This window comes from Saccopteryx leptura, chromosome 2 (genome assembly GCF_036850995.1).
Source record: "Saccopteryx leptura isolate mSacLep1 chromosome 2, mSacLep1_pri_phased_curated, whole genome shotgun sequence".
In the NCBI taxonomy this organism is placed as follows: domain Eukaryota; kingdom Metazoa; phylum Chordata; class Mammalia; order Chiroptera; family Emballonuridae; genus Saccopteryx; species Saccopteryx leptura.
In genome coordinates, this window is record NC_089504.1 from 286,477,508 (window position 1) to 286,489,503 (window position 11,996).

The window sequence follows — 11,996 nt, forward strand, 5'->3', positions numbered from 1 at the left end:
GTTTTCTGTGATTTTTTTCAAGTAATTTTTTTATTTTTCAATTACAGTTGACGTGTACAATAATATATATATATATATATATTTTTTTTTTTTTTTTTTTTTAACGGACAGAGAGAGAGTCAGAGAGAGGGATAGATAGAGACAGACAGGCAGGAACGGAGAGAGATGAGAAGCATCAATCATCAGTTTTTCATTGTGACATCTCATTGTTCATTGATTGTTTTCCCATATGTGCCTTGACCGTGGGCCTTCAGCAGACCGAGTAACCCCTTGTTCAAGCCAGCAACCTTGGGACCAAGCCGGTGTATTGCTCAAGCCAGATGAGCCCGTGTTCAAGCTGGCGACCTCAAGGTCTCGAACCTCGGTCCTTCCACATCCCAATCCGACGCTCTATCCTCTGCACCACCGCCTGGTCAGGCTACAATATTATATTAGTTTCAGGTGTACCACACAGTGATTACACATTTGTATAACTAATGAAGTGATCACCCCAGTAAATCTAATATCCATAGGGTGCCATACATAGTTACTATGATAGTACTAACTATATTCCCTATGCTGTGTTTTAGATCCCCATGACTATTCTGTTACTACCACTTATAACTACTTCTTGATCCCTTTACCTTTCTCACTCATTCCCCCAACTCTCCTTCCATCTGGTAACTGTCAAAATGTTCTCTGTATCTATGATTCTGTTTCTTGTACACTTGTTCATTTATTTTGTTTTTTAGATTCCACATATAAGTGAAATTATATGTCATTTGTCTTTCTCTGACTTATTTCATTCAGCAAAATACTCTTTAAGTCCACCTATGTTGTTGCAAATATCAGGATTTATTTCTTTTTTTAACAATGCTTTGTTTTTATTTTTTAAATCAATTTTTATGAGAGAAAGAGACTAGCATCAGTTTGTTGTTTCACTTAGTTGTACACCTGTTGATTGCCTCTCATACATGCCCTGACTGGGGCTTGAACCAGCAACCTCAGAATTAAGCTGTCAACCTCATTAAACAGCCGGGACCTTGGGATTAAACCAGTGACCTCAGGGTTGAGCCAGCGACCCAGGATCGGGCAACCTTGGCACTCCCATGATAGTGCTCCATCCACTGTGTCACCAGCCAGGGCAGGATTTCTTTTTATTTCTTCTAATATTTTTATCTAGCAAGAGAGAAACAGACAGGAAAAGAGAGATTTTAGAAGCGTCAGCTTGTTGTTGCAGCACTTGAGTTGTTCATTGATTGCTTCTCATATGTGCCATGAATGTGGGGCTCCAGCTGAGCCACTGACCCCTTGCTCAAGCCAGCGACCCCACTCTCAGGCTGGCAACCTTGGAGTTTTGAACCTGGGACCTCAGCATCCCAGGTCAATGCTCTGTCCACTGTTCCACCATAGGTTAGGCAGGATTTCCTTTTATTTTTATGGCTGAGTCATATTTCATTATATATATGCACTACTTTTAAAAATTTATTTCTATTTTTTTATTTATTGATTTGAGACAGAGAAACATTGATTTGTTGTTCCCCTTGTGTATGCATTCATTGGTTGACTCTTATGTGTGTATGTACCCTGACCAGGGATCAAAGCCACTACCATGGTGTATCAGGAAGAGCTCTAACTAACTAAGCTACCTGGCCAAGATACACCACTTCTTTTTTACCCATTTATCTGTTGATGAACACTTAAGTTGTTTCTATATCTTGGCTATTGTAAATAATACTGCAATGAACATATGAATGCATGTGTCCTTTTGATTTACCGTTTTTGCTAATCCAGCTTTATTTACTTACTTAATGTTTATTTTCTTGATTTTAGAGAAAGAGGAAGGCAGGGAGAAACAGGAACATTGATCTGTTTCTGTATGTGCCCTGACTGGGGATCAACCCAGCAATCTCTGTGCTTAGGGACAACGCTCTAACCAACTGAGCTATCTGACCAAGTCCCAGCTTTGTTTTCTTTTGTTTTGTTTCCATTTCTATGAAATACTTCTTTCTATCCCTTTACTTTTTTTTTTAAATGCTTGTTAAATTTTAAAATTGATTTTTAGAGAGAGAGAAACATCAATGTGTTGTTTCACTTATTTATGCATTCATTGGTTGCTTCTTGTATGTGCCCTGACTGGGGATCAAATCCACAATTTTGGTACACCAGGATAACACTCTATTCACTAAGTCACCCAGTCAAGGCCAAGGGTCTTGTTTTTTTATCTATTCAGTCTCTATATGTCTTGATTGGAGCATTTAATTCATTTACATTTAAAGTAATTGTTGGTAGCCCTGGTTGAATAGCCTGTTTGGTTCGAGTGTTGTCCTGATACACAGAAATTGCTAGTTTGATACCTGGTCAGGGCACATACAGAAACAGATTGATGTTTCTCTCTCTATCCTCTCCTTTTTGTCTCTGAAATCAGTAAATAAAAAATAATTTTAAAAATAAAGTAATTGTTGTTAGATATGTATTTATTGCTATTTTATTATTTTTTAAAATCTTTTTCTTTTTAAAGAAGACTCTTTAACATTTTTATAATATTAGTTCGGTGGTGATGAATTTCTCTAGCTTTTTCTTCTCTGGGAAGTTTCTTATCTGTCCTTTGATTCTGAATAATAGCTTTGCTAGGTAGAGTATTCTTGATTGCAGGTACTCAGGGCTGCCCATCATGAACTACAGAGTGATCTGCAGATGGCTGCTACTTGTGCTGAGCTTGGAGAGGCCAAGCAGTGAGTCAAGGTCCACTGCAACTAGTGCCAGACCTGGGTCACTTAAGCACGAGGTACAGGGCATGCTGGGATCAGATTCTGCTTGTTTGGGGCTTGTGAACCTTGGAGAGATTTTAGGAAAGTCCGAATCATGAGCCAGGATAGGCCACTTGTATGGAAAAGCCACTGGAAATGGGTTGGGTAGCCTTTAAAGTTGGGTGAGTTGGGTCTCAGAGAATCACCAGGATGGAATGAACAGTGTTATTCTGATGAGGACTCGGATATGGTGCTCACCTGCTGTCTCTGTAGGGGGTGGGCACAGCAGAGAAACAGTGGCCTCTGCCTGCATTTCTGTCTGGAACAGAGCTGACCCTCCAGGTCTGGCCTTGGTGCAGACAATTCCGTTCTTTGTGTGTCTCTGGCACCTTTCAAGCTGTTGTCTCAGTGCTGGAGCTCAGAACAAGAACGACTAAGTAAGTCTGTACATGGGCTATTTAAGAGGAATGCCTATGACTCAAGTAGCTCTGTGTCTCATTCAGCCATAACATTCACTAGCTTTCACAATCAGATATTATGAGGACTTCTCTTCCTAGCATTGAAACTCTAGGTTGGGATGCCTTGTGTGGAGCTGGCATCACCTTGATCCACCGAGGGGAATCTCTGCAGCCCTGATGCCCTTCTTGATTTTTAACTGGCATACATGGGTATGGGACCAGTCTAATTAATGTCTCTGCCTCTCCTACCAGTCTTGATGTGGCTGCTTTTTTATATCCTTAGTTAAAGGACTTCTGTTTAGCTGGATTTCAGGCAGTTCTGAGTGATGGTTTTTCTGTAGTTTAGTTGTAATTTTGATGTGTTTGTGGGAGGATGCAAGTACTATGTTTATCTATCTACACTGCCATCTTGACCAGAAACCGTTTTTGTGGTATTTTCTGACTGATGTTAAAGATTTCCCTTTGATTAGGTATGAGAAATAGACGATAATAGAACAAGAGAGGAAACAAATCTATTAGGAGTTGTTGCAGTAACCTAGGGAGGACTTTCTAAGTTGATCTACAAATTCAGTACAATCTCTCCAGATTGCAACTACCATTTTGGGGTTTTTTTTGGAAGACTTGGAACCATACCCTAAAATTCACATGGAAATGTAATTCATATGGAATAGCCAAAACCATCTTTAAAAAGAACATAGCTAGAGGTCTGTACTTCTTGATTTCAAAAGTTATTACACAGTTTACAGTTACAAAGACAATCTGGTACTGGTATAAGAACAGACATATTAGACTGATAGAACAGAATTCAGAATTCAAAAATAAACATACTCTCTTTTTCTCCCCTCTCTCTCAAATCAGTAAATAAAAAAGGATTTTAAAAATAAAGTAATTGTTGTTAGATATGTATTTATTTATTGCCATTACAATGGTCAGTTAATTTTTGACAAGTGTGCCAAGACCAATTAATGAAAAAAGAGGAAGGAGTCTTTTCAACAAATGGTGCTGGGACAACTGAAATCCACATGCACAAGTATAGTGTTGGATACTTACCTTACACCACACACAAAAATTAACTCAAAATAGATCATTGATCTACATTTTAGAGCTAAAACTATAAAATCTTAGAAGAAAATTTAATAGTAAACCTTTGTGACCTTAGATTAGGCACTGGTTGCTTGGATAGAACACCAAAAGTACAAATGCCAAAAAAAGAAAAAGAAAAACTTGTGTTTCAAAGGATACATGACAAAAGTGAAAAGAACCCACAGAATGAGAAAATAATGGCAAATAATATATCTGTTAAGGGACTTTTATAATGAACTTTAATAATTCAATAACCCAATTCAAAAATGGGATAGATGGGAGGGGTTTTGAGGAGGATGGGTAGAAAGGGATTAAGATATACAAATTGCCAGTTATAACAAGTCATGGGGGTATAAAGTACAGCCTAGGGCCGTGATGATGAACCTTTTTATAAAAACCCGCCCACTTTTGCAGTGCTGGTCAACCTGGTCCCTCCCGCCCACTCGTGGGCATTCCAGCTTTCATAGTGGGCCAGTCACAGTGCCCACCATGAAAGCCAGCTTGAGCGCAAGCTCATCTGGCTTAAGCATGGGCTCACCAGCTTGAGCATGTGATCATGGACATGACCCCATGGTTGCTGGCCTGAGCAAGGGGTCGCTCGGTCTGCTGTAGCTCCCCAGTCAAGGCACATATGAGAAAGTAGTCAATGAACAACTAAGGTGTCGCAATGAAGAATTGATGCTTCTCATCTCCCTTTCTGTCTGTCTGTCTCCCTATTTGTCTCTCTCTCTCTCTGTCTCTCTCTGTCAAAAAGAAAAAAGAAAGAAAAAAAGAAACAACTGATGTGAGGGTCCTGGCCTGGTAGCTCAGTTGTTTGAGTGTTGTCCCGACATGTCAAGGTTTCAGGTTTGATGCCCAGTTAGGGCACACACAAGAATCAACCAATGAATGCATAGATTAGTGGAACAACAGGTAGATGTTTCTCTCTCTTTCTCTAGTCTTTCTCATCTCTCCCACCCACTCTCCTTCCCTCCCTCTTTCCCTTTTTCTCACCCTCCCTGCTTCCCTCTTCTTCTCTCTTTCTCTCTCTAAAAATAAATAAATAAAATGGTGTCAGTCCTGGCCAAGTAGCTTAGTTGTCCCAATACGCCAAGGTTGTGGGTCAATCCCCGGTCAGGGCACATACAGGAATCAACCAAATGACTTCCTAGATGAAAAAAACATTGAAGGAGTTCATTATCACCAAACCAGAGTTGCAAGAAATGTTAAAGGGTCTACTATAAGAAGAGGAAAGAAAAAAAGGAATTGAGAGAAAGAGGATTATAGATTTTTTTTTTATTAATTTTTTTACAGAGACAGAGTCAGAGAGGAATAGACAGGGACAGACAGACAGAAACAGAGAGAGATGAGAAGCATCAATCATCAGTTTTTTGTTGTGACGCCTTATTTGTTCATTGATTGCCCTCTTATATGTGCCTTGACCATGGGCCTTCAGCAGACTGAGTAACCCCTTGCTCAGACCAGCGACCTTGGTCCAAGTTGGTGAGCTTTGCAGAAGCCAGATGAGCCCGCGCTCAAGCTGGCAACCTTGGGGTCTTGAACCTGGGTCCTCTGCATCCCAGTCCGACACTCTATCCACTGCGCCACCGCCTGGTCAGGCGGATTATAGATTTAAAGAGTAAAATGGCAATAAATAAGTACATATCAGTAATAATTTTAAATGTAATTATAGTAAATGATCCAATTAAAGACATAGGGTAGCTGAATAGATAAGAAAACATGACCCATATTATGCTATCTACAAGAGACCCACCTCAAAAAAAAAGATACACATAGACTGAAAGTGAAGGCTTGGAAAAAATATTCCATGCAAATGGGAATTAATAAATAGCTGGGGTAGCAGTACTTATAGCTGACAAAATAGTCTTTAAAACGAAGGCCATAGTAAGGGACAAAGAAGGTCACTACATAATGATAAAGAGAGCAATCCAACAAGAGGCTATAATCATTCTAAACATTTATGTACCCAATGTAGGATCATATAAATACATAAAGCAAATTTTGATGGACATAATGGGAGAATTCGACAGCAATACAATTATAGTACGGGATTTTAACACCCCTTTGACATCAATGGATAGAGTCTCCAGACGGAAAACCACAAGGAAACAGCACCCTTAAATTACACACTAGATCAAATGGGTTTAATTGGTAGCTCCAGAGTGTTTTGCCCCAAAGTAGCAGAATATACATTCTTTTCAAGTGCTCATGGTACATTTTCTAGGATAGACCACATGTTAGGACACAAAACTAGTCTTAGTAGATTGAAATATCAAACACCTTCTCTGACCCAAATAGTATAAGACTGGAAATCAACTACAATTTTTAAAAAAATCATGAAAAAAGTCTGACCTATGGTGATGCAGTTAATAAGAGTATTAGCCTGGAATGCTGAGTTGCCCATTCGAAACCCAAGGCTTGCCAGGCAACGGCACATACAAGAAGCAACAACTACAGTGAGTTGATGCTTTTTTCTCCTCCCTCCCCCCTCTTTCTAAAATAAATAAATAACATCTTTTTAAAAATACACCTGAAAAATATTTAAAAACGTGGAAGCTAAATAGCATTTTATTAAACAATTAATGGGTCAACAATGGGATCGAGGAAGAAACCAAAAATTTCCTTGAAACAGCCCTGGCTGGATAGCTTGGTTGGTTAGAGCATCATCCTAAAGCCCAGAGGTTATTGATTCAATTCCTGGTCAGGGCACATACAGGAACAGCCTAATGTTCCTGTCTCTCTTTCTTCTTATCTCTCTGAAATTAATAAATTAAGAAAATAATGGGTTTTTTTTTATTTTCTTGAAACAAATGAAAATGAACATACAATAACCCAAAATCTATGGGACACAGTGAAAGCAGTCCTTAGAGGGAAATTCATAGCATTAAAACCTACCTCAAAAAGTAAGAAAATCTCAAACAATCTAAATCTTTACCTCAAAGAACTAGAAAAAGAACACTCAAAGCCCAGAGGAAGTCTAAGGAAGGAAATAATAAAGATCAGAGGGGAAATAAATGACATAGAGACATGTCAGAAGAACATTACAGAATGAAACTAAAAGCTGGTTTTTTAAAAAGATAAACAAGATTGACAAACCTTAGCCAGACTCATCAAGAAAAAAAGAGAAAGGACCCAAATGGATAAAATTAGAAATGAAAGAGGAGGAATAACAACTGACATTACAGAAATATAAAGGATTGTAAAAAAATATCTAGAAACATAAAACCTTCCAAAACTGAATCTGGATGAATCAAAAAACCTAAACAGACCTGTTAATACTTGTGAAATTGAAGTAACAATAAAAAAAACTCCAAGGAAACAAAAATCATGAACCAGAATGCTTCACAGGCAAATTTTACCAAACATTTAAAAACTAATATCTATCCTTCTCAAAATGCTCCAAAAAATGTAAGAGGAGGGAAGGCTTCCAAGCTCATTCTGTAAGGTACAGGTATCTTAATTTCAAAACCAGATAAAGACACTACAAAGAGGAACCATACCTCAAAATAATTAAGGCCATTTATAACAAACCTACAACCAACATCATATTCAGTGGGTAAAAACTAAAAGCAGTCCCCTTAAGATCAGGAACAAGACAGAGCTGTCCTCTTGCACCACTCTTACTCAACATAGCCCTGGAAGTTCTAGCGATAGCAATCAGACAAGAAGAAGAAATAAATGGCATCCAGCTTGGAAAGGAAGATGTAAAGCTGTCATTATTTGCTAACAACATGATACTGTACATAAAAAAACTGTAAAATTGCCACCAAAAAACTACTTGACTTAAAATTGAATTTGGCAAAATGGCTGGATATAAAATTAATATTAAGAAATCAGTAGCATTTTTTTTTAAATTTTTCTGAAATGAGAAGCGGGGAGGCAGAGAGACTCTTGTATGCGCCCTACCGGGATCCACCTGGCATGCCCACCAGAGGGTGATGCTCTGCCCAGCTGAAGTGTTGCTCCATTGCAACCAGAGCCATTTTAGCGCCTGAAGCAAAAAGGCCATGGAGCCATCCTCAGCGACCAGGCCAACTGCTCCAATGGAGCCTTGGCTGCAGAAGGGGAAGAGAGAGAGAGAAAGGAGAGGGGGAATGGTGGAGTAGCAGATGGGTGCTTCTACTGTGTGCCCAGGCCAGGAATCTAACCCAGGACTTCCACAAGTCAGGCTCGACGCTTTACCACTGAGCCAACCGGCCAGGGCTAGTAGCATGTTTATACACCAATAATGAACTGTCAGAAATAGAAATTAAGGAAACAATCCTTAATTTGTTGTTACTATTACGACAAAAATAAAGTACCTAGGAATAAATGTAACCAAGATCGTAAAAGACTTGTACCTGGAAAAGTATAAGTCATTGAGAAAAGAAATAAAGCAAGATACAAACAAGTAGAAGTATATACCATGTTCATGATAAGAAGAATTAACATCATTAAGATGTCCATACTACCCAAAGCTATCTATAGATTTAGTGCAATTCCTATTAAAATACCAATGTCATTCTTCACAGGTCTAGAAAAAATATTCCAAAAATTCGTATGTAATGAAAAACCCAAAAGCCTCAGCAATCTTGAAAATGAACAAAATGGGAGGTAACATACTACTTGGTATTGAGATGTACTACTAGGCCATTGTAATCAAAACAACCTGGTACTGGCATAAGAACAGACATACAGATCAATGGAACAGAACAGAGAACCAGAAATAAACCCATGCCTTTATGGTCAATTAATATTTCACAAAGAAGGCAAGCATTTACAATGGAGTAAAAACGGCCCCTTTAACAATGGTGTTGGGAAAATCGGACAGATACATGGGAAAAAATAAAGCTAGACGACCAATTTACACATACAAGGATAAGTCAAAATAGAAAAAAGACTTAAATGTTAGTTGTGAAAACAGAAGTATCCTAATATATAACATAGGCAGTAGGATCTCAGACATCTCTCACAGCAATATTTTTGCTCATATATCTTAGACAAGTGAAACAAAGGAAGAGATAAATAAATGGGGACTACATCAAACTAAAAAGCTTTTTGCACAGCAAAAGGAACCATCAAAATGTAAAGACAACCTACTGAATGGAAGAACATTTGCCAATACATCTGAAAGAAATTAATTACCCAAATTTATAAAGAACTTTAAAACTCAACACTAGGAAGACAAAAAATCCAATTAAAATATGGGCAAGGGACCTGAATAGACACTTTTCCAAAAGGACATACAGATGGCCAATAGACATGAAAAAATGCTCAGTGTCACTAATCAGATTCAAAATTGAAACCACAATGATATAATCACCTCACAGCTGCCAGAATGGCTATCATCAGCAAATCAACAAACAGGGCTGGTGGTGAGGATGTGGAGAAAAGGGAACTGTTATGAACTGCTGGTGGGAATGCATTCATACAGCCACTATGCAAAAGAGTTTAGAGTTTCCTGAAAAAGTTTAAAATGTATCTACCTTTTGATCCAGCTACCCTACTTCTGGGAATATATCCTAAGAATCGGAAACATTAATTCAGAAGCAGATATGCACCCTCATCTTCATTGCAGTGTTACTTACAATAGCCAAGATCTGGAAACAGCCCAAGTGTCTGTTAGTGGATGATTGGATAACAAAGCTGTGGTACATTTTCACAGTGAAATACTACATGTCTGTAAAAAAGAAGGAAATCTTACCTTTGCAGCAGCATAGACAGACCTGGACATTACTATGCTAAGTGAAACAAGCCAGGCAGAGAAAGACAAATGCCATATGATCTGACTTATATGTGGAATCCAATGAACACAATAAACTGAGGAAGAAAATAAAAACATGCATAGACATGGCCCTGGCCAGTTGGCTCAGTGGTAGAGCGTCGGCCTGGCGTGCAGAAGTCCCGGGTTCAATTCCCGGCCAGGGCACACAGGAGAAGTGCCCATCTGCTTCTCCACCCCTCCCCCTCTCCTTCCTCTCTGTCTCTCTCTTCCCCTCCCGCAGCTGAGGCTCCAATGGAGCAAAGATGGCCCGGGCACTGGGGATGACTCCTTGGCCTCTGCTCCAGGCACTAGAGTGGCTCTGGTCAACAGAGCGACGCCCCGGAGGGGCAGAGCATCGCCCCCTGGTGGGCAGAGCGTCGCCCCCTGGTGGGTGTGCCAGGTGGATCCCGGTGGGGCGCATGCGGGAGTCTGTCTGACTGTCTCTTCCCTTTTCCAGCTTCAGAAAAAATACAAAAAAAAAAACCCCAAAAAACATGCATAGAGGCCCTGGCCGGTTGGCTCAGCGGTAGAGCGTCGGCCTAGCGTGTGGAGGACCCGGGTTCGATTCCCGGCCAGGGCACACAGGAGAAGCGCCCATCTGCTTCTCCACCCCTCCCCCTCTCCTTCCTCTCTGTCTCTCTCTTCCCCTCCCGCAGCCGAGGCTCCATTGGAGCAAAGATGGCCCGGGCGCTGGGGATGGCTCTGTGGCCTCTGCCTCAGGCGCTAGAGTGGCTCTGGTCGCAACATGGTGACGCCCAGGATGGGCAGAGCATCGCCCCCTGGTGGGCGTGCCGGGTGGATCCCGGTCGGGCGCATGCGGGAGTCTGTCTGACTGTCTCTCCCTGTTTCCAGCTTCAGAAAAATGAAAAAGAAAAAAAAACAACAACAAAAAAAACATGCATAGACACATGGAACAGAGATGGACAGCTGTCAGAGGGGAGGGGGGCCAGGGGACTAGATGAAAGAAGGTAAAAGGATTAGCCAAAAAATGTTACATAACATAGATGCAACAAGTTTTCAATAGCCAGAGGGAGCGGGAGGAGGTGTTGGAAGGGCGGGAGGGTAAGAGGGAGGGAATGGACGTAGAAGAGACTTTCCTTGGGGCAGGGGGTGCACAATGGAGTATGTATATGGTGTTTTGTGGAGTTTCACACTTGAAATCTAGATGGTTTGGTGTGCCATGTCATCTCAATAAATTAAAAATAAATGTATTGATAAAACAATCAACCACCTGGTCAGGCAGCGGCGCAGTGGAAAGAGCTTCAGCCTGGGACGCTGAGGACTGAGATTCAAAACTCCGAGGATACTGGCTTGAATGCAGGCTTCTCCGGCTTAAGTGTGGATTCATAGACATGACTCCATGGCCGCTGGCTTGAACCCAGATCACTGGCTTGAGCAAGGGGTCACTGGCTCTGCTGGAGCCCCCCAGTCAAGGCACATATGAGAAAGCAATGAACAATTAAGGTCCCACAACTATGGGTTCATGCTTCCCTGTGTGTGTGTGTGCACACACAAAAGCAACCAATGAACACATAAATAAGTGGGACAACCAATTGATGTTTTTCTCCCTCTCTACCTCCCTCTAAAATCAATCAGTAGCCTGATCTGTGGTGGTGCAGTGGATAAAGCATCAATCTGGAATGCTGCAGTCACCAGCTTGAAACCCTGGGCTTGCCTGGTCAAGTCATATGTAGGAGTTGATACTTCTTCCTCTTCTCTCTCTCTCTCTCTCTCTCTCTCCTCTCTAAACTGAATAAATAAAGTCTTAAAAAATAAAATCAATCAGTATACAGATCTCAGTGTCCTTATGGTTTCTCAGACCAAGACTAATGAAACCAAATTGTTTAATGCAGAGACTGTCGTTTTAGCTAAGAGAAGCACACAGGATATGATGAGGTTTGGAGAATTTGTAAGAATTTAGGCATTCAGTGACATGTTTTTATTTTCTTCTCCATTGGCTAGCCCATGGATGACAGTCTCATT

General features: G+C 40.5%; 1 protein-coding gene across 6 annotated transcripts in view; it reads left to right on the forward strand.

Moving 5' to 3' along the window:
- Positions 1 to 11,996, forward strand: part of GON4L (gon-4 like) — a 105,878-nt gene that overhangs the window by 33,801 nt on the left and 60,081 nt on the right. For all 6 annotated transcript variants that reach the window (XM_066362234.1, XM_066362233.1, XM_066362236.1 and 3 more), the window contains one exon: positions 11,976 to 11,996. This exon is cut by the window's right edge and continues 172 nt beyond it. In XM_066362234.1, coding sequence (XP_066218331.1) covers positions 11,976 to 11,996 — 21 coding nt within the window. The remainder of the gene's footprint in view (positions 1 to 11,975) is intronic.